The following is a 23145-nucleotide window of genomic DNA, read 5'->3' as shown; positions in this document are numbered from 1 at the left end:
GTGTTGTGGCCGCGCCCGGGGGAGGCTCGGCTCGGGGTTTTAGGAGGGATGCCCGGGGAGGCGGATGGGTCGCCCTCCCTGGATGTATTTAAAACACAGGGAGGTGGTAGCGGGCAGGTACGGTCGGGCTCGATGATCCTAAAGGTCTTTTCCAACCCAGCGCTTCTGCGATCCCGGCGCAGCCCCGGCCCCTCCCGGCGCGGCGGCGGCGCGAGTTCCCCCATTCATTTCGCCGCCGCCGCCCGGCTCCGTCTCGCCGTTTCTCCCGCGGCCGCCGAGAATTTTCCTGCCGCCCCCTTTGCGCCGGGGTTTCCTTGGGAACGGGAGAGCCGCGGGGCGCTGCCGGGCGGGCGGGGGCAGCGCGGCCCCTTCCACTTTCCTTCTTCCCCGTCGGCGGCGCCGGCGGGAGGAGGGAGCGGGCGGGGCGGTTGCCGTGGGAACCGCTGGGTACCACCGCCTGCGCGCCGCATCCTCCTTCTTCTTCTCCTTCTCCTCCTCCTCCGGGGGCTTTGGAGGGGACGCGCAGAGCCGGGGGCCGGTCCCGCCGCGGTGGTTTGGAAACGGAGCGTCCTGGTGGCGCGTCCACGTGTCCGGGGAGCGCTGCCTGTCGCCCCCCTGGGTCCCTCCGTGGGGGGATTTCAGCCGGAGGAAAGAATGGCCACAAACCGACTCGAGACATGCCGGCTGGTACCCTGCGGTGCAGGGAGAACTCCGCGGGGGGAGGGAATTGTTTAACTAAGAAGTCGTCCTTTGTAACGTATATTTCAACAAGTGAGCACTCGCTCCTGTAGCTGGAAAGACAAGAAAAGAGTCGGCTTGAACAGTATCACACGTGGACTTTCGATCTTTATCTTTGTTACGCGTTTTTTAGGAGTTTTAAGGGTTTTAGGACCATGTGCAAACATCTCGGGGTGGCGTGCCCTGTGGGGGCGCTTGTGCGGGAGAGAGCAACTTTGCTGCTACGTGAAAACTGAAAATACAAGGTGTGATAATGAGTTCTATGTGTGTTTAACCAGTACTTCCCAGAATACATAACCAATCTATATGAATATGTATGTTTAACCACTATTAAAGTCCTGTAACCGGCCTCAGTGGACACACATTAGGTGAAATGATTCCCTGTGTGTCTGATGTCATGTTATGTATTAAAGGAATACCTGCTTAATAATCAAATTGGCATTAATTATTGAGTTTGGCCTTTTTCACGGCAGCAGAAGGAGGCAAGAATCTCTCTCTCTCAAAAATAAAATAAAATAAAATAAAAATCCCCCAAGTACTTTTTTAAAACCAGTGATGCACCCAGCCCTGGTAGTCTACTGTGTGGTCATAGCCTCAGCTTGTACTGATAATTGCCTCATGCTAAGAGTGAGCTGCAAAATAATTAAAAGCTGGTGGAGTAGAGAAACTGTTGCAGATCAACTTAAACTGAAATTTGCAGCCTTCCTTCTTGTTTAACTTCTCTGATGAATGGTAATGTTACTGTAAACATACAGAGGTTTGTTTATAGTATGCCAGGACTACCTCTGTTTGCATACTGATTGCATTGATCACTAGAATAGTCGATGTGCTGTAAAAGTTTGCTGTCATTTATGGACTGTTGGCGTTCTCTAGCTGTTTATATCTAATCTAATGCTGTTTTCCCCAAAATACTATGGATTAAACCACTTTTTGATTAAATTTAGGAATCTGTGTAGTTATGCCATAGCTTTGCTTTTTCCTATTAATGTTTTGCATAACAATGCCTGAATAAGTTGTATCTAAAAATGAAATTTCAACTATGTTTTATGGAAAACAGAGGGCCAAAGTTTGTATGGAAGAATATATCAGAAAGCCTGCAATGAACAGAAAATATTGTAAACTGCTGCTCTTAAGCCAAGTTTGGTTGTGTTGTTGGCTAACAATTAAATAACAGATTTCAGTAAGCACTTCACAAGAAGCTGCAAATATTGTATTTCAGGAGTGGAGAAGGTCCACAGAGAAGTCAGCACTTGCCCAGGGCATGGTAGTTCACAGTGTTTCTTGAAACCCAGTAGGTGCCAGTTAAGTAGGAAGGTTGTTTTTTCAGTAAGTCTTGCTCTGTCCAGCCAAAATCGATAGGCACTGAGGCAGCGTTCATCTTCTCTCTGGAGTGAGATGTGCTTTCCTCGAGTGATGGCTGTACATCCTTTACAGTTTAATGTACTTACAGTACCGTAACAGAAAAAAGCTGCTGTGCAGGAGAAGGGTTCTCTTTCAGGTCATGGATGAGGATCCTATGACTGTGCTCTGCCCTGCTGAAAAGAGGTGGTTTATTATTTTCTGTTGTAAATCCTGATTTTATTGCTGGAAGGTGAAGACTCATAATAGTGCCCCTTGAAATCCCTTCAGTGCAGGAAGACAATGTCACAGGTATGCTGAGGTTAGCAAGGTATTATTCTTGTATCACAAATGTGCACTTGTGGCCCTTAGAACTTGTATCAGTAATTTGGTCTTAAATTTTAAGAAGTTGAGTGTCCACAGTGTGATGTAGAAGAACAGTTCCCTAACTAATTGCATCACTGCTATTGCTGTTAGTTAAGGGACCAGATGAACGAAAGGGCTACAACACTATGGATGTGCTTTAGCCAGCAAAAAGTTTTGCAGCTGTGGGCCTCTGTTATTAGAGAAGACATTCTATGAGTCAAAGCAACTGTCTCCTTAGGTGTGTTTGATTTAACTGTACTGAATGCAGTGGGCTTGTTTTACAAGGAAACTAGAAACATGACAGAGAGCAGTTCCCTGTGTGCTTTGTTGCATTTGGGCTATAGTAAGTGGCAGCCGAGTATGTGGGTTTTTCTCAAGTGCTTTGTCTTCTGGGTAGCTTTCCCCAGTGATTCAGTTTCAGGTGTTTGGGGAAGTTTGCCTGTCAATCTCGTTTGGTGCTCTTAAGCTCATTCACATCTGACTGTGTAGCGAGGACCCTGGTCACCTCTGACTAATGCTTGTGTGCTTCTCAGGAACTGCTGACTCACTCCGTTTTCATGCTTTTCCCCTGTCCTTCTCCAGTGCCTCAGACTAGAGACGTAGTAGGGTAAAGGTAAGGTCAGGGAAAGAGGAAATGGAAATGAATAACCGTGTTGTAACAAGGATGAAGATGCTGTGAAGACTCCTTTTTGTTAATGTGAAGAAAAGATATAATGGATTTCCTGAAAAGGTAGATAAACCCTGTTCTAGGAACTGGGTAGAGCAGCCTATCTTAAACTGTAGTGAGCCCACTGTTGGCAGATGCTGGGTTATTGTCCTGCTACAGGTCTTCTCTTCATTTTGAACTTACAACCTTTTTACTTGCTTGCCTCCATTTTCACCTTCTTGTATTCTACCACAAAGGGTTTAACACTGAAGTACTTTGCTGCTGCTTGCTTAAATAACAGGAACAGAGAAAGACAATTAACCAGTTCTAGGCTGGGAAGAAGTCAGAGGTAGAGGTCACTGAGAGAGGGTTTACTTGACACAAGGTAAGGAGATGCAGGCAGAAACAAGCACATTGTTTTCATGTGCTTGTGTTTACTAACATCTGAAAAATTTCAGACATGCACCAGATTTCTTTTCAACCTGGCCAACAAAGTTAATTTTCAATCACATTTTCCCAGCAGATGAATGAAAAGGTTTGCCTGTGCAAATTCAGTTTGCAAATTATGCAAGTTTTTTCACCTATCAGCAAAAGGGAAGAACTTGACTTAAAACATGCTGTTAAAAACAGGGGAAGAACATATTTGGGGGAAGTCTGTGTAGAAATGACACATGATTTTTAATCCATTTCAAGTGACAGCTACTATGAGAAAGTTAAACTATGTCCTGCTTCTCCACCTGTCTTCACACACCAAAGTTTGACTCTTACTACAGGATTTTTTCAGCACTTTGGAAATTACCATTGCTACAGGTGCTGCTTTGCACTTCTGGAATGTCTGGAAGCATTCTGTCTGCAGCAGACCCCTGCACTTGAATAATTTATGAGGTTTTTCCCCCTTCAAGTCACTGGTGGTTTATTAAGGGTCAGCAAGGCTTTAGTTTATTTTATATTTCTGAGGATATGCTTAGACAGTGCTGAAACTTTCACGAACAGTTATATTTCCCACCCTTGATCTGATATTAGCGAAAATTACACTAAAACAATGTGGTAACATCAGTATTGCCAAATATGTGGATGGTAAGCAGGAGCGATACTATCTTCCCACAATCAACAAATATAATACCAGTATCTGTAGGATCAAAGTAATTGAAAGAACTGTCTGTTCCTCTTGCCCAACAGTGACAGAAGTGCCACAGGGTTATAATTAAGGAGAAAGTTAACTTGAAAACTGCTATTCCGAAGTTCATTGAGCCTTCAATGTGTCACTGTCCGTTTTTGACATGCCTCTGTCTGTACATCTGAGACTGCATAAATACTGCACTTCACCCAAGGTGGAGGCAGTGAAAAACTTCATTCTGAATTTCTGCTATGCAAAACTGTTACAAATTGTTTTGAAGTTAGCAGAACATCTGCTCAAAGTCGGGCTTGTAAAAGAATTTAGGCACCCGAGGTTGTGCAGAGATGGTGTTGAAAATCCAGGTAGATGCTGATGTACTTGATGTTTAATTTAGTGCAAAATTTATAAAAATGTACTGGATCCTAAGCTGGGATGTTTAGAAACTGTAGCATCTGCACACTTGCCATTCAGTAAGGTCAGTGCTTGATCCAACAGCACTATCTGAATGATTTTGCTGCAAGCTTAAGGTGGTTTTGAGTAGCCCTGCCTTTAGGTGGTGAGAATACAAGTTCATTGATTAGTTGTATCACATTTGGCTCTTTTTGAGGAGTTATGTTTTTCAAACAACAAGGACTATCGAACCTTCTTGAGAGATCTTGTTTGGCTTCAACAGGATTTGAATCGGGTCCAAAATGAAACCTCCCTTTATTATTGGACTTGATAAATCCGGTGCCTGTAATAAGGCTTTTATTCTTTGAAGTTCTCAAATCAGTCTGTTAGGAGGACTGATGATCAAGGAGAATGACGAGGCTGAAAGTATTCTGAGTTCATGGTGTAGCAAAACAGTTTGGAACACTCATGTCTTGGAGGCAGAGGTGAGTGAAAGCTTACATGGAATGGGACCGCTGAAACGTGGGTAAAGCAGTCACCATGTTTATTTGGATTTTTACCTGGCATCTGGGTATCTGATTGTTTTGTGTGTGGGTGCAGCTGAGCCTTTCACAGAAGCCAGCGTCTTATTTTTTGGAACCATGCCAACCACATCTCAGCTGTAAGACTTGTTTTTTCTAACTATTGGGTATTACCTCTTTAAGGCAGGAATTGGATTTCTTTGAATAATAAATCTGGAAGCTTCCCAGCCGCATTAATTCTTTGGCTGAACTATTTTCTACAGAAAGCAGCATTAGAAAATACTTAATGAATAAATATCCTGTGTATCCCTGTCTTGGTGTGGCTTCATTTTGCGTATGCATTGTTATTTACAGTTTTGGGATGTGATTTTCACAAGGGAGAAATTCAGCTACTTCATACTCTTCAGTGTCATATGATAGAATGGAGCCAAATTAAATTAATACTTGGAGGTTAAAAAAAAAGCAAAACCAAAACATTGCAAATCTTTTTCTGTTTAACATTTCCTTAGTATTTAAAGAGCATACTGATGGGTTTTGTTTCATATTAATTAAAAATGTGCAAATGACTTAGCTGAAGGAGGCAATCTGCTGTCATAGAAGATCAAAAAATTTAACAGCACGGTTGGAGTTGTAATCAGGTGGATGGTACTTTTCATTTACAGCACTGTGAACAAGATCTTGTGATTCATACCAAAAGCTTTTAGACCCCCTCACAGATGAGGTCAAAGCTGTTCCCTCGGCTCCCTCTGATTAGGAAGTACAGAGGAGGTGGCCTCTCCCATGTCTGCTCTGTGGCAGTGTTGTCAGCAGGGCTCAGATCTGCCAAGGAGGAAAACCTGGTTGACTTCAGGGCATACAGCTGCTAGGAGAGAAACACTATGTTAAAAGTATTTATACTGTTTCATGAGGGAGGGCAGAAAACTTGTCACCAGCCAACAGTCTGGTGGTCTAAGTCCCACTTTGTAAATGAGTGCTACTGCCACCGTAGTGTTTTTCTCAGCTCAGTGTATTATGCCTTATCTCTGCCACTTTCCACATCTCTTTTTAAGATTTTTGCTGCCACAGATCTTATATTGTTCATTAAATGCTTTTTCTGGCTTTTTTAAAATAAAGAAAACAACAGAGTCACAGAAGTTAGGAATTAAACTTGAAGGAAAAGGCCTAAAGAGGCTGTCCAAAATTAATAAAATGTAAATCACAACCCCAGAAGATAAAAAGAGGTAATTTTATTGGAGTGTACTGAGGAAAGAAAATTATCCTTTTTCCAGTGCTGATGATTTTTATCTTCTGTTTGTTGTTCTCTAAGTATCTAGTTATGTGTTTAATTCCTTCTTGCATAGGAATAATGAGATATGTGTTTATGTGCACATGCACACAATACTGCCTGCTTCATACTTAGGTTGCAACTAGTAGTTCATAGTTCAGAGCCATCCTAGTTGCTGAATACTTGGTTTTCATTTTTGAGGAAGGGAGAAGGGAAGTCAGAGTAGAGTTCAGTATATCAGCACGTACCTTGTGGTTTGAACAATCTCATGCAGTTAGACCTGTTGCATCATCTACCACTGAAGGTCCTTGCGGGTGTGTCCATTCCCTCTCCACTCTCCAGACGTGGCGTATCAGAAGCTGTTGCAAGGGAAACTTGAGCATGGGCGAGAAGGTAAATAAAGACAGATGAAAAGTAGCTAGAGCCCAAGTAATTGCCAGGACATGGTTCTGGAGTTGGCTCTGCCGTGGATTTGCCATGTGACTGTTGCAAGGTCTCTAACAGGGGTTTCAGGGGTGCAAGATGGGAAGCAAGACAGATCTTGCCAGGCTTCCTTCTTTAGCATCTTCTAAATGGCTGGAGCTTTCCATGTGAAAGGGGATGGATAAATCCAGGAAAGTATGGCAAAGATCCGTACTGTTTTCTAATTCTATCCATAAAGGGTTTGAACTTGCATATAGAAATGAATTTGGTTGTGCTACTAAGTCTGCTGAGTGGATATAAAACTTTTCTGCCTACATAAAACTGCTTGCTTGTGTTAGTGGTGTGGAAAGCTGTCTGTTGCTGAACTGGAGTTAGGAGGTGGTGCTTTTGTAGTGTATCTTTGTAACTAACGCATCATGGGCAAGAATAGGAGGATTAAATATTTAAAGCTTTAAACTAAACGTGTGATCCCTATTTCCTTGTTGTCTCATGCCAAAAGCAATTTGGATGTCGGGGGAAGTGTTTTCTCTGTAGAGACTATAGGCAGTTCCTGTACCTTGTGCTGACCTTTTGTGTTGCTGTGAATGTAATTTACAGTTATTTAAGACAATATGAGAGTGATCAATGTTTGGCAAACATACCGTGAGTCTTCATAGAAGAGACCTCCTTTCCAAAGCTTATTTCTTATCAACAGAATGTTTGGGCAACCTTGGTTTTCTAGCAGCTCCTGAATGATCTTTTATCTTCCTCCCTCCATTTGTTTTGTTTTGGTTTTTTTTATAAAAAGCACTGAAGAACTCAGTAGGTACCTCCGTGTTGCATCTGTTCCTGAAATGCCCAGAGCAGACGTGATCAATCATAGAGCTGTGTGCCCGTGACACTGGGTAAATACCACGATACAGGTGGCAACATCCTACTGTACTGCCCCTGCTGCCTCTCTGGTTTTTTAATGTTGTTTGCCCATGCATGGGAGTGCTGGTGTGGCTCTTACCATTGAGACTTCTCACAGGCCATGCACTGAGGATCAATGGCTTAACTAGACAGACTCTGATCTCCATACCTCAAGTTGTGTACACAAATTCAAGTATCATAAACACAAAAGCATCTATACTTAGGTACATACATACATATATTTGAGAAGGTTTAGTTTGTTGCAGACATTTATTTAGCTGCTGTTATCTGATAAGCCACCTGTACTTTTGCAGCAAGTGGAGTGACTTTGTAGAAACAGGTTTTGAGGGAATTGTTTTCTATAGAGGAGGGTGCTAGATGACAGTACTATGTGGACCTGGTTACCTTTAGCTAAGCCCTTAATGTTGCCTGTGAGAGCAGATATTAAATTGAATTTAAGCATATGATATAGTTGCTTGTCCTAGACTGTTGTTCACCCCAGTTGTTCTTGAGGAACTCTTCAGGTTGCTTATTTTTGTGTGACAGTGTAGTTTTTGGTTTTATTTAGTCCTTCTCCCTTGCTCAGTCCCTAAATTTGACTTACACTTCTTATGTTGCCCTCGTTGGCAGTGCCAGTAACTTGCTAGATTAATAGACCCAGATAAAGTAAAAGAGGAAACAGAGGGATTCTGTGGTCCCCAGAACTGAACTCTGGACTCCTCCAGGTCTTGAGTATCTTAATGTAGCTCCTTCTTTTCTTTTTCCCAAGCAATACGTATATGAGTGTATTAAAATACAAAAACTGGGGTGAGAAAGCTTTGAAGAGCAACACTTTTTGTGCTGGAAAGAAGCAATGTGCCTTCCACTACTGTTTTTGTGAACGTAATGTTCTGTACCCGAGATAACTGCTGCACTTCACCCCGACATATTTTTTGAGGAACTCTGCAGGATCTCAGAACAGAAGTGCTTAACTTCAACAGACTTATTTCATCAAAGAAATGCAGGGCATTCAAGCCCTGCAGTCCCTAAACACTGCACCTCCAAGGAGTTCTGTATTGCCTTGGGTTTAAGCTCAGCTCTCTACGGCTTCCCTGTTCAGCTCCCCACTCCCTGAGTATTTCATACTCCTAACCTGCTTCTCACTAGAACGTGGGCAGCAGCTCCCCATCTTTTCTGCTTCTTCCCAGACTATGCATGCCTCTTCCAGGCTGCTGTTGTCTCTCTTGGCCTGCTGTATAAACACTTTCTTTCTGTGTGGTAAAGGGGCAAGCAGTGTGGCTGTTAAGGCTAACAGCAGCTATGCTGTACATTTTACCATCAGAGAGTATGCATACACAGAGGACTTGTGTCCTGGAGGGTATGCAGGGTTTGAGTAGCTGCCTTACTCTATATTAAGAAGAAAATACAAAAGTGGAAGAGTAAACCATTATTATATGGTAACCATTCAAAAAACTCCTGGATTACTTTAATTTATTCAGTTTATACTTTGTTAAACTATTTACCTCTGTGCTCAATGGAAACTAAATGAAATTGCAGTTTTATAGCAAGTCTATAAATTGAATATCCTAAAACTTGCTGGCAGATGATATTCATTATTCAGCCTTCTAAACAGCCAAACTATCTGATCTGTCCTTTGTAAAGGTGTGTTCCCAAACACCTAAACCAAACTAAAACCAACAAACCCAAAGCAATCTTTCTCTGTCAACACAGCATAGGAGGTAATGCTCTAATATTTGCCGTTGGGGGAGGTGGGAAGTGATTCAAACCCCAATTAATCATGAGGCAAATGGATGAATAATTCTTTCTCCAGACTTGAGTGGCTTTCTGTGTGGAGTGTACAGATAAATTTTCTTTGAAGATGGTCGTGCACATGGACACAAACTTACTTTTGTGAACTTTTGATGCTCACTGACAGAGAAAGAACTTCTTGTCGCTTGCCTTGCATATATATACTTCATGTACAGAAGCATTGCCAAAGTGAACTCTGATATGAAATACAATGCTGCTGTCTTTGCTGTTCTGATGGCAACTAAAATTGACTTAGAGGCACTACTGAAGTTGCTGTAATTTCATTTGAGCACGTTTTCACAGTCCTGATCTCTGTAACACTTAAGATCATAGAATCGTAGCATGGTTTGGGTTGGAAGGGACCTTAAAGATCATCTAGTTCCAACCTCCAGTTCTCATCCATCTAAGAATCTTTTTTAGATGAGGAAATGCAAGAATAGTCATCATCATCATATTCTTGCAGCAGAGCATTTAAGGACTTTATCAAAGAGCAGACATAAGTGAAAACCTTCGTATAGGCTTGAAACATGTTCTGAAAATAAACATGAATAGTGCTGACTTCTATCTGTTTGTAAGTATGGACAATATTAGCTTAGTCCCGATGCTGTCAGATAAGGTACCATGTTGCCTTCCACACTCCAGAGACTATATTTACTACATAAACTTTGGACAAGGTGGATGACAGTTCTTTGCTTCATTCTTACACTTTCCTTAAAAGTGCAAACAGATGTGTTCTTTACAAGATCACTAGGTGTAGTCTTGAAACTCTTACAAACCTTGAAATACAAAACAACATTGTTAATTGGCAACATCCTCTGCTGGATAAGAGGTATTTACCTCGCACATCACTGGTGTAACGTTACCTTTTCTTTGGTGCCTCCTTGTCAGTTATTCTAAGCAGAAAGGAAAATGCTAAGAGCAGCTGAAGTAGAAGACACAGTGGATCTTGCTGAAGAATGAAAGTTTGGGGGAAAAGAGGTAGAATGCATAGTTGAAGAGTTTGTTTTTGAACCTGATTCTGTGATCTCTTAGTCACGTGAATAGGTGCTTGTTGATTTGCTCCCTAAACAGACATTTGAGGTTTGAGCCATTATTGGAGAGGTTTTTTTTGGATGCTCTGACTGGCCATTTTCTCCTAATTTGTTTTAAAGGGTGTTTGATAGAAGAGAGCTGCTGGCATCTCTCCGATCTTAATAGCTTCTGGGAAGATGCATTGATTGGCCCTTTTGTTTTCAAAAGATTACTGCAATTTTCAGTCATTATCTGTGAGGAAATCAGTGTAATTTATTAAACCAACATCATAGATTAAGAATTAAAGACTTGATTCTTTTATTACTTAAAATGGTATTATGTTGATGTTACCCATGAGGAACTTCAGTAAGACAAAGGCATGCAGAAGTTCCTATAAATTCTTGAAGAGCGAGCTTGTAGACCTCTTTCATAAGCTCAGAATTGATCTTAAAAATAAATTTCTACTATTTTTTCTTGCTTGTACCAAGAATAAACTGCATTTCTTGGAGTTTGTTGAACGAAGACCATCCACAGTTAGCTAGTGCTTTGTATGCAATGTCTTGGTTGCAAATTGTTTAGGGAAAACAGCTTGCATTTCATCAGAAGAGAAAATTATTCTCTCTAGTCTCCCACTTCCCGGAAGAAAACCCAAACCAAGGTGGTATTGCTTAAGTAGATGTAGTTTGCCTGTAAAACATGTCATAGGAGCTTTACAGAATTGAAATGCCTGAAGTGTGAAAATGAGGAATAAATTGCTATCAAACATTGTGTTGTGGCTTCATAAAATTGTAAGACAGTAATTATGTTTTATCAGAGCTGTGTCATCTTTGTTTATTTTAATTCTGTGAAGTTTGGTTTTAAAGACCCAGTGTTTGCACCCTTAGCAAGTTTGCAGACGACACTAAGCTGGGTGGAAGTGTCGATCTGCTGGAGGGTAGGGAGGCTCTGCAAAGGGATCTGAACAGGCTGGACCGCTGGGCTGAGTCCAATAGCATGAGGTTTAACAAGGCCAAATGCCGGGTCCTGCACTTGGGGCACAACAACCCTGTGCAGTGCTACAGACTAGGAGAAGTCTGTCTAGAAAGCTGCCTGGAGGAGAGGGTCCTGGGGGTGTTGGTTGACAGGCAACTGAACATGAGCCAGCAGTGTGCCCAGGTGGCCAAGAAGGCCAATGGCATCTTGGCTTGTATCAGAAACGGCGTGACCAGCAGGTCCAGGGAGGTTATTCTGCCCCTGTACTCAGCACTGGTGAGACCGCTCCTCAAATCCTGTGTTCAGTTCTGGGCCCCTCACCACAAGAAGGATGTTGAGCGAGTCCAGAGAAGAGGGACAAAGCTGGTGAGGGGGCTGGAGAACAAGTCTTATGAGGAGCGGCTGAGAGAGCTGGGGTTGTTTAGCCTGGAGGAGAGGAGGCTGAGGGGAGACCTCATTGCTCTGGACAACTACCTGAAAGGAGGTTGTAGAGAGGAGAGTGCTGGCCTCTTCTCCCAAGTGACGGGGGACAGGACAAGAGGGAATGGCCTCAAGCTCCGCCAGGGGAGGTTGAGACTAGATATCAGAAAGAAATTTTCACAGAAAGGGTCATTGGGCACTGGAACAGGCTGCCCAGGGAGGTGGTTGAGTCACCTTCCCTGGAGGCGTTTAAGGCATGGGTGGAGGAGGAGCTAAGGGGCATGGTTTAGTGTTTGATAGGAACGGTTGGACTCGATGATCCGGTGGGTCTCTTCCAACCTGGTTATTCTATGATTCTGTAATTCTGTGATTCTATGAAGTAAATGATTCACATGAACATAACATTTTCATGGAATATGACTACTATTATGAAGGAAAAAACAAATGAATTTGTGAACTAATGTTCTGGTGAGTTGTTCTTTATCACAAAGTCTGTCAATCAGCTGCTTACTACAGTACATGTCTGTTGACCCTACCAAACAGTGAATTTTCAGGTCTCCATTGTAAGTAGACAGTGCTTTAATCCTATTTTAGGTCCAGTTCCTTACTGATCTATGAGAATATTAGTTTAGAGTGATTCTGTGGGATGGAATTAAACAGGCTAGCTAGCACAAAAACCTTTTCATCAGTTTTAGCCAAGGACTGTAGGATAAACCCTGTCACCAGTTTTTCAAGCACTTATCATGCAAACCGTCCACTTTTAAGTAGCCGGTTACTCACATTTTGACAGTTTTAAAGAAGTGATCTAATCCTGATACTTGGTGAAGAACGGTAGTCTGAATTTGGGAAGTGAAATCTTGAAACTTTTCACTGTAAACTTACTCAAAACTTTTTTTAGTGTGTGGCTTTATCTTCAGGGTGTGTGGTGCAGGGGCTGAGGCATGAATCACTGCTGTGATTCGTACTAGACAACATTTCTCATTCTACTTCCACATAAACAAGGCCTTTTGTGAAAGCCCATGCTAATAATTTGTCTGCCACCTTAATAGAATGGTTGGTTAAAGCTGGAAAAGCTTTTTACAAGTATCATGACAGTAGTTACTGCAATGAACAGAGGCCTGTTCTGCCATTCTGAGCTGCAGATGGTGTCTGCTTTGGTACTGAATAGTACAGCAAGATAAAGGGAACAAAGTCTGTGACACAAAGGGCACATTTTGTCTGCTAATAATAGGCTTGGGACTGCCATAAACTCGTTATATAAATTATACGCAATACACACACTCTTTCTTAAAATTTTCTTCATCTTCCTTGCAGTTGAAAACCAGACTAAATAACTTCCTATCACTTTGCAGCAATTCTTGTGTGTGTGCTCTTTGCTGTGGTAAGCATAGTCAGCAAGGTCAGTAAACCAAATGTTTCAGGACACTAATCTAGACTCAGTGCCTCACATAATGGGGTCTCTTACAAACTGAAAGGATAGGCATAAAGATTTTTTTCATCAATTAATTCCCTAGGGTGCTGACAGCTGCCGTTTTGTTATTGCCTATGACTGGCACGTTCAGTAATACTGTCTCAGGGCTTTCTCCCTTGGTAAACTCTCCTACGCCTTGGAAGGGGCAACAGTGTAGGAATGGAACAGGACAGCAGTACCTCCTGCTTAGCTGTATTCAAAATACTGAGGTATTGTTTACTAAGAGATCATATCTTTGTCTCTTTTACTCCTAACAAATGAGACTAGTGTTGGTGGTAGTGATGGGGCGGGGGAGGTCAACGTGGTATTTGATAAGCCAGAATACTTGGCAGAGGATGTCTGAATGCTCAGCTGCTCGGGTTGGACTGGTCCTTTCCAAAATTAAACAAACATTTCTTAAGTAATCTAAGAGTTGTGGGTTTTTCTCTGAAAACACTGCTGGATAGTGGGCTAGTACTGTTATTGATGTTTCCTTTCTGGGTTTAGGGAGTGTAACTGACAAAACTACAGTGTCAAGGAATAATTGAACAAATTGTCTGTATTGTGCATAGCCAAGCTTTTATTCTTTTGCCAAAAACCAACTGATACTTGAATGTGACAAGAGAACAAGCCAATAAAGCTATAATTAAGGGGCTGCTGCTGCCTTTTTGTTGAGGAGCATGGCATGGCCTGCAGAGAAAGGCGCAACTTCTAACATAAAGCATTAAAGTTTGTGTTAATTTTGGAGCTGCTTTTGAAGACAGCAGAGTGTGTGTCTTATGAAGTACAGACAATTAAAATAAAAATAGAAGTAGATTATTTTGCTCTTATTTTATCAATGAAGACCTGATAGAGGAGTATTGCAGCCCACGAATGGAATCATTTGCTCATGGGTTTTGCAGAATTAGAACTGAAATGCAGAAAGAAATTTTCAAATGTAAATTGATTCAGAAATGTGGTTTTCTCTATTCAGATATTCAGTTCCATGCATCTTTTACAAATTTTGTCGCCAGGTCTTTTTCTACAATAGATTTAACTTTCTTTTCAGTATATTTAGTGTATTTAAGTGTAAAATGGTAAGTCTGTATTAATAGTCTGTTTATAGAAATAAATGCACTCTGTAACCACTGATACTATTTGGTTTTGCAGGTTGTCTTCTGAATTTTGGGTCTGAAGGTACTCTCTTGCTTTCTCAGCAAATCATGGACATCGTTGGCTTTGTGAAGTCTCAATTCATTTGCCACCTTCTGATCTGCTACATATTCATAGTGTCAGGACTGATCATTAACTTCATTCAACTCTTTACACTTATACTTTGGCCAATCAACAAGCAGCTGTTCAGGAGGATCAACTGCAGGCTGGCTTACTGCATTTCAAGCCGTAAGATTTCATTTTGTTTTTTAAAGTTTTTTCATATTTTGCCTTGAGGGAATTAGTAGAAAAGGTCTGAAACAGATTTCAAAGTAAGCTATATGAAGGTCATTACTGCTTCCTGCAGCAGTTGCATTTGTGTAAAGAGGTGTATGCTTTGTTGAAATGTGCTGTTCTGCTGAAATGTTTTGCTCTTTTATATTGTGATACTGGCTTGACTCAGAATGTGTAAGAAAGAATGGCTCTCGTTTGGCTATCCATCATGTTCCATTAAGCCAAATGAGAAATATTGGCTAAATAATGGCTGAACTTGCTGAGGTGCTTTATCTGTAGGCTCACATTTTTAACAAATCACTTCCAATAATGCTTTCAATCTTTTTATTATTCACGATTTTGTTTCTGATCTTGGTTTAAGTGTTTTGTGTACAAATACAGTTCAGGACTAGGAAATAACAGTAAAAAAGGGAAAAAAAATTCATTTCATGTGTTTCTTTCTCAAGCCAGTTTTAAAATATTGTTTCTTTGAATAGGCATTTCAGACTTTAAGCTGCATCTGTATGTATTCAGTATATGCATATAGTTATAATGTAGGATACAGCAGGCAGCCTGTATGCACTGAAAGAGGTGAGGGTTGCAATTATTTTTATTTTGATCATAAGCTTAGGATATTACGTGTAGAAAGACCAGACCTTTCTAACTGCTGATGACAAATCACTGATACTTGACTAAGTGGGTAATTCTGATGGAATGAACGAGACCTGTATTCATTCATTTCTTCTCTGTATGTAGGAGATTGGCAAAATCTCCACCCATCAACAGTGGATTATCAGACCATATGTAATATTCTCGATATTCTTGATACTATCAGTCTGTTTATATATTTGTTTTTAAAGAGGTGTGACTGAAGTTTCCACACTGATTTATTACCGTGCAACTTCTGTCTTCCCCATAATTGCTCTCAGCTGACAGCAGAGTGCATTCTCCACTGAAGCCTTTAAAAAAACACCGTAACGTGTGGTGTTCAGTAGGTGGGAGTGTGTTATTAAACGTGTCCACCTTCCACAGAGACTTCCCTGGACCTTTCCTCAACTCAGAATACTTTCTAAGAATGAAACTCTTGTAAAGTGTATGTCTTTTGAGGCTCCCTAAAGGTTATTCAAGTGTGATGTCACTGTCAATGCCAAGTAAGTTATGGATGGAGTCATACTGAGGAACAGAGCCCTCCAACACGGTGTTTAAGAAATTTGTTGCAGAAATGCAGCAAAACGTTTTTCTCCAGGTGACCTGTTCTGCTATTAGGAACCTGGAAAGGGAAAGCATTGTTAGTGTTCATAATGAACTGCTGGAGGGAGAAGTCTGCCACATGCCTGAAATTGAAGGTCACTAGGGTTTGTTTCTCTCTCATCAGTGACTCTGATTCAAAGCTTTTTTATTAAAAAATTCTTTTGACTTAAATTTCAAACCTGCATCAACACATTTAGGGTGCTGTTTTGTTATTTCTGTACTAAAGAGAACATGTTCCTACTGAAAAAATACATTTTTGCTGTGAGTGTCTACATCCCTGAAGTAGTGAGTTTGCAAGTACTATTCAGTTGTATGTACAAACAGTGGCATGAATATGGCCAGGTTTTTACTTTTAGCATGGTAGCATAGTATATGTTTAAAGCCATGGAATGTAGAAGGTACTGTACAGCTGTATACAGGTGTATATGGGTATATTATTACTATTTTTCATACAATGTCTTCTGCATCATTCTTCCTTTTGGCTGCTTAGTGCAGAGACATTAGCTATTCTAGGGTCTCCAGAGTGAATCCTGGTCTCATCTACATGGGGGGCAGGTCATTTTATAAGAGCCGTTTGTAAGAGTGAGTAATACTGCGTGGTTGTCCTTAGTTGGGCAGATGGCTTTGTAATCAGGGTTGCTGATCTAGTCTTTGGTGTTGAAATTACTGGAAAGAGTTGTATTGTGAAATTCTTGCCCAGCTACCCAGAACAAACTATCTCTAGATTAAAGACAGTTATTTTCGCTTTACAACAGAGCAAGCTGGCGTTTGATATGAGTCACCCTTATCTGAGTGATATTTGAAAAGGGGGAAGTGATAGTTAATTACAAAAAAGTATTTGGAAGAACTGAAGAATCCATTAGAGCAATTAATCAAAATGGATGTGTTTTTGTACTAGTGTAAGATAATGCCTTTTGTGAGCCATTGTTGTGCTGACTAATAAATAATTTAAGATGAGTCTGTTTGGGTCTAATGAAAGTCATGGAAACAGCCTACAGTTTGAAACAATGAAGCTTAGCCTTGGAGAATTTAGAAGCATGTGCTTTGCAATGGTGACAAGCATCGTGTTGCTTTGAGTAGCTGGTACAGCCTGAGTCACCAAGTCAACTGAAAAGTGAAATAGAGCAGGCATGGTTTAACTTAAGAATGGAATGAAAGCAGCAGCTGTCTTTAGACCTTGAAAGTTCAATTGGTTTCCATTTTATGTCAAAGGCAGAGATAAATGATTCCATAAAATCAGGGGAGAGCATTTAATCTTTGACAGTGTGCTCTTTGGGACTATTTTTATTTTATTTCAAGTAGTGGTGGAATTTTCTCCTGCCTGTTTTCTTCCTATCTCCTTTTTAATATTAGACCATAATATTCTACATGTCTACATGCAATGTCTACTGTCATACTGCATATGGGAATCTAAACTGCTTAATGACTTGTCTTCATTTCAGTAGTCCAGCTTGAGTTGGGGTTGCTTATCTGTTCACTTGAATCAAGCCAAACTAGCTCAAGTAAAAGTATTCATAAAGTCATAGAATTATATATGTTGGAAAAGACCTTTATGATCAAGTCCAACCGTATGTCTAACGTTACCAATTCCACCACTAAACCATGTCCCTAAGTGCCATACTTACATGTCTTTTAAATAACTCCAGGGATGCTGACCCTTCACCAGCTTCATACCATAAAATGGTTGAATGGCCTAACCGTGCTTTGGTAGTTGAAGACATATAGCTGTGTGAGCTATTACTTCTGTACTGTGAGTATGGCAACAGAGCTACAATTTCTCACTGTAACTGCTAACAACCCAGCAGGCTAAAGGCATAGACTTCAAAATCCCTTCATCAGTTCAAATTAGGGAAGAGATAGAAACCTGGTTTGCAGTTTGAATTTACACTGGAAAGGATTAATCTGAGCAACACCTTGGTTTGGATGAAACAGAGCAGGAATAATGGCACATGCCAAGTTACCTTCAGTAACTGGTTGAGAAATATGGTGCTGGGTGTATTTACTCAGGAAAGTATTTGCCTGTGAGTGGAACAATGATTAATATCTTGTCCTCTTGCTGCCATGGTGCTGAGGGTAAATTAGCTTCTCCTTGTCTTCAGATCTGCCTTGTGCTCCCAGAATTAGTGGCAAACTGGCCTCCATCTGACTCTCTGCACAAGGTGAACTTTGCACGAACGAAAGATCTGCCAGCAGTGGCACAGTCGTGTGGACAGGTGTCTAAGGGCTTTGAAAGCAATTGACTTAGCATCTAATCTGCCTTCATAAATAAATTATAGTAGTACTTATACCTATTCTTGTGCTATGAAAGGGGTGTTATTATACCTCTGGGTAAAGTTACACTATGTAGGCTGCCGTTTGTAAATCGCTCTGAGGGGAAGGCCCTTCTTTGTATGGAAGGAGGCACCCTGATGCCTGCTCATTGACTGCAGTTAAAAACAAGATGAAAATGGGAAAGAGGGTCTTTGCTCAGGAGCTTGTAGAGCTCATTGACCAAGCTTTAAACTAGATTTGAGGGGGATTATACCAGGCTCACCTATGATGAGCTATGGGATGACATGCCAAGGTTAGAAGGATGAAGTCCTAGCGAGGGCCCTCAGCCTGTTGCTCTTGCTGGCTACACTGCAGCACACTTGAAGTCTTATGGAGATGAGCCAGGGGCTTCTGAGTTAATAGGACTCAACAGGGAAACACTGGTGAAATAAGTCAAAGGAATTAAGGGATATTGCCCTAAAAAGGTAACACAGTCTACAGCCCAGGTGAAGTACCTCTGCACCAATGCACGCATCATGGGCAACAAACAGGAGGACTCAGAAGCCACTGTGCTGCTAGAAAGCTATGATCCTGTTACCATTACTAAAACTTGGTGGGACAAATCCCATGTCTGAAGTGTGGCTGTCTATGGCTACAGGCTGTTCAGAAGGGGCAGACAAGGAAGGAGGGATCAAGAAATTGATAAAGTGTGAAGTGCTCTCTCTGAGAATAGCCATGACCAGGTTGAAATCTTAGGGGGTGGGAATTATGGACTGAGGCTACAAAGGGAGCCTTGTGGCTGGTGTCTACTACAGGCCACCAGATCAAGGCTTGCTCATTCATGAAACTTTCATACTCTGGCTACAGGAGGCACTGTGCTTGCTAGCTGTTATCCTACTGGTGGACTTCAAAGGGATGTGTGACAGATTTTGTTAAATGTAAAATATGCTTGGAGCATGTATATGTCGTCATGTAGTAAAGTTTAATTTTCTAACTTGTTTTTTCTTCCCTTTCTTGTAGGTAATGTAGTAACATATTTAGCACTGCATCATAAAAAAATGACCTAGTGAAAAATAAGTGAAGTGGCAGGGGCAAGCTCACCTATTGTTGCTAGCAAGGACAATAGTATCTGATTTACCGAAGCCTTCAAAGTAAGGGCAGCAGGAGGTATTCCTCAGACTTAAAAATTAATATATGACAAGGGATGGGCTCTGTAGCAGTGTATTTTTAGCTTCTACAGCTAGATTGCCCTTCAGTGTGAAAAGAAATTTCCATTAACGTGGGATGAAACTATGCTGCAATTAAAAACAATCTGTATCTAAATTTTATGACTTTGAGGTTTTATTTTTGTTTGCCCAAAACATACTTGTAGTCAGCAGTGTTAAAAAGAGCTCTCTGGATTGTACTTCTCTTGAAAACATGTCTGTTGAGAAAGAAAATGTATCGTTATTTATTCACAAAATAATGCTGAGAGATCAGTATAATAAGTGTTTGAAGCTATGAAGTACATTGCGGCCTGTATTGCTGTGTTTTCCACACATTGCTTGCTTCATTCTGAGCTCCGAGTCCTCTAGACACATATGCTATAATACTGAAATATGAACTTCTTGACTCTTCAATGGGTAGGCTGTATAATGCCATTCATAAAATCAGTCAGAGTCTGGTTTAGGTGTAACAAGGAGATCATACCATTTTTGTTTGTGAACGTGATTTGCAAATTTTTCTTTTTGTTTTTTTTCTTTTTGTTTTCTTTTTGTTTTTTTCTTTTTGTTGCTGAGTTCTCTTGTCATGTGATGGCATGTGCCCCAGCATCCTGCTGATGAATTGTCTGAATTACTGTCCCACATGCCTGTGTATTCATGACCATGTGTGACCATACAGAGTTTCCTTCTGGTAGATCATATTTGCACTTCTGGTTGATTCCCCTTTTGAAACCTTCCAAAGGATCCAGATAGATCTCTATCAACCTGAAATGAGTTTTGCCCTCAAAATGTATTTTTGTTAGAGTAGAAATCATCTATTCTTAAGTGTTATCTACTCTAATCCATTAATTCCTTCCTCCAGCCTGCTTCCTAATACTCTTTTATACCTGTTACTTGTGTCACTGCTGCTGGTTATCTTTACAGTTCCCCACTGAGACCAAACCTTGAACTTGTCTAATTTGAAAAGGCTGAAGGAGCCAATCACTGCAGCATGTTCTCCATTATTTTGCTGGTAGAGTGACATAACATGTCTCTTCTCTGTGTCTGTCACAGCTTGAACTTCCTTTTTTCAAAGTTGTGTTAGTGGAATTATATTCATCACTGTGAATAATTCCTCTTCAGTGCCTAGTAAGTGCCTTCATGTTTTCATAGAATCGTAGAATGGTTTGGGTGGAAGGGGCCTTAAAGATCATCAAGTTTCAACCCCCACTCTCATCATGAAGAATTTCTTCTTAATAACTAATCTAAATTTATGCCCTCTAATTTAAAGCCGTTCCCCTTTGTCCTATCACTACATGCTCTTGTAAAAAGTCCCTCCCCAACTTTCTTGTATGCCTCTTCCAGGTACTGGAAGGTCGCTATAAGGTCTCACCAAAGCTTTCTCTTCTCCAGACTGAATAATCCCGACTCTCTCAGCCTTTCCTTATAGCAGGGGTGCTCCATCCCTCTGGTCATCTTTGTAGCCCTCCTCCGGATGCGTTCAAACAGTTCCATATCCTTCTTATGTTGAGGATTCCAGAACTGAACACAATGCTCCAGGAGGGGTCTCATGAGAGCAGAGTAAAGGGGGAGAATCACCTCCCTTCAGCTGTTCACCACACTTCTTTTGATGCAGCCCAGGATACAGTTGGCCTTCTGGGCTTCAAGCGCACATTGCTGGCTCATGTTGAACTTCTCATCAATCAGCACCCCCAAGTCCTCCTCCACAGGGCTGGTGTCAATCACATCATCCCCTATCCTATACTGAAACTGCAGATTGCCCCTACCCAAGTGTAGGACCTTGCTCTTGGCCTTGTTGAACCTCATGAGGTTCATGTAGGACCACTTTTCCAGCTTGTCCAGGTCCCTCTGGATAACATCATGTCCTTCTGATTTGGCAACTGCACGACTCAGCTTGGTGTCATCTGCAGACTTGCTCAGGCTGCACTTGATCTCGCTGTCTATATCATTGATGAAAATATTTAACAACACTTGTTCCAGTATGGCTCCCTGAGGGACACCACTTGTCACGGATCTCCATCTGGACATCGAGCCATTGGCCACTACTCTCTGAATACGACCATCCAACCAATTTGTTATCCACTAAACAATCCACCCATCAAATCCATCTCTCTCCAATTTAGCAAGAAGGATGTTGTGGGGGACTGTGTCAAAGGCTTTACAGATCCAGGTATATCACATCCGTTAGTTTTCTTGTGTTGACTGATGTGGTTACCCCATCATAGAAAGCCATGAGGTTAGGCAGGTAGGACTTGCTCCTCTTGAAGCCATACTGGCTATCTTGAGTCACCTCCCTGTCCTACACATGCTTTAGCATAGCTTCTAGGAGGATCTGTTCCCTGATCTTCCCAGGCACAGAGGTGAGGCTGACAGGTCAGTAGTTCTCAGGGTCATTTTTAATACCCTTTTTAAAAATGGGTACAATATTGCCCTTCTTCCAGTCACCAGGGACTTCTCCAGACTGCCATGTCTTTTTGAATATCATGGAGAGTGGCTTGGCCACCACATCAGCCAATCCCCTCAGGACTCTGGGGAGTCCCATACACTTATATATGTTGAGGTTCGTCAAGTGGTCACAAACCTGATCTTTCCCTGCAGTTGGAGGGGTTGTACCCCACTGGTTCTGTTCTTGTTGTCCATTGACCCAGGAGGGGTGAGTAGAGCAGTTACCAGTGAAGAGTGAGGCAAAAAAGTCGTTGAGTACCTCAGCCTTCTCTTTGTCTGTTGATAGGAGGTCACAATTTTCATTCATCAGTTGGGGTATACGTTCTTTAACTTCCTTTTCTGACTGACATACCTATAGAAGAAGCCCTTCTTGTTAGTCTTTGCTTCCCTCGCCAAGCTCCAGCTGTGCCTTGCCCTTCCTGACCCCATCCCTGCACAATCAGGCAGTGTCCCTATCCTCTTCCCAGGTTCCCTGTCCCTGCTTGCACTGCCTGTGCAGTTCCCTCTTGCTCTTCTGTTTGACCAGCAGGTCTCGACTCAGCTGCACTGGTCTCTCCCCTTCACTATTTCCCGTATTACCATTAACTTGCTCTGTGAACTAATAACATTCCAGTCTTCATTTTATGCCACTTGCAGCACTGTTACCTGGTTTTCACAGTGGTTTGGGTATTGACAGTGAACTTTTGCATATCAGCCAAGGCTATATGCTGATTGCAGGAGTTCGGTATGAGCGTAATGCTGTTCTGTTCGTGGAGGTGTTATGGAATGACAGCTGTGCATGACCTTTAGCAGGGTTCCTAATTCAACTTAAAATTGATACGGTGTGTTATGGCCAGATCTTAGTTTAGGAAAAAGAGACTTGTTTTCCAGGAAAATGGACATGAAAAACTTCTGATACTAATGCTTTCTATCAAAGACTGGTGAAGAGCTAGAGAGGCACTTAGTCTGATCTATAATGAAAAGAGCATCTTGACTGTCACAGATGATATATTGCTGTTGCTGGAGCCTCCACAAAGCTTGCTTGTCTTCATTTTCTGGGGTTTTTTGTTGTTGTTGTTGTTTTTTGGGGGGGTTTTGCCTCAGATTCCTGATCTGAAGAGGGTTTATGGTGGTAATAGTCTGCAGACTGGAGAGAGGGATGGCAGGGAAACAGTAGAAGGTGAACCACATTTGATTTGGTGTCTGGCATCTTGCATCACAAAGTTTGTAGGACCTCTTGTTAAACATTAGATCTGGCCAGCAAGCTTCCTAGATTCTT

At 41.6% G+C, this 23145-nt stretch overlaps 1 protein-coding gene across 2 annotated transcripts in view; it reads left to right on the top strand.

The window, feature by feature from the left end:
* AGPAT4 (1-acylglycerol-3-phosphate O-acyltransferase 4) overlaps positions 1 to 23145 on the top strand; it is a 73726-nt gene that overhangs the window by 136 nt on the left and 50445 nt on the right. Inside the window, exons 1-3 of one of the 2 annotated variants that reach the window (XM_069852197.1) lie at positions 14645 to 14715; positions 20367 to 20454; positions 22971 to 23046. In XM_069852197.1, the coding sequence (XP_069708298.1) occupies positions 20434 to 20454; positions 22971 to 23046 (97 nt within the window). In that variant the 5' untranslated portion in view covers positions 14645 to 14715; positions 20367 to 20433. Of the gene's footprint in view, positions 1 to 14484; positions 14716 to 20366; positions 20455 to 22970; positions 23047 to 23145 lie in introns of those variants that run through there. The other variant, XM_069852198.1, reaches the window with a different exon arrangement.

Source organism: Phaenicophaeus curvirostris, chromosome 2, assembly GCF_032191515.1.
Source record: "Phaenicophaeus curvirostris isolate KB17595 chromosome 2, BPBGC_Pcur_1.0, whole genome shotgun sequence".
NCBI lineage: Eukaryota > Metazoa > Chordata > Aves > Cuculiformes > Cuculidae > Phaenicophaeus > Phaenicophaeus curvirostris.
This window is presented reverse-complemented; position numbering and strand designations above follow the sequence as displayed.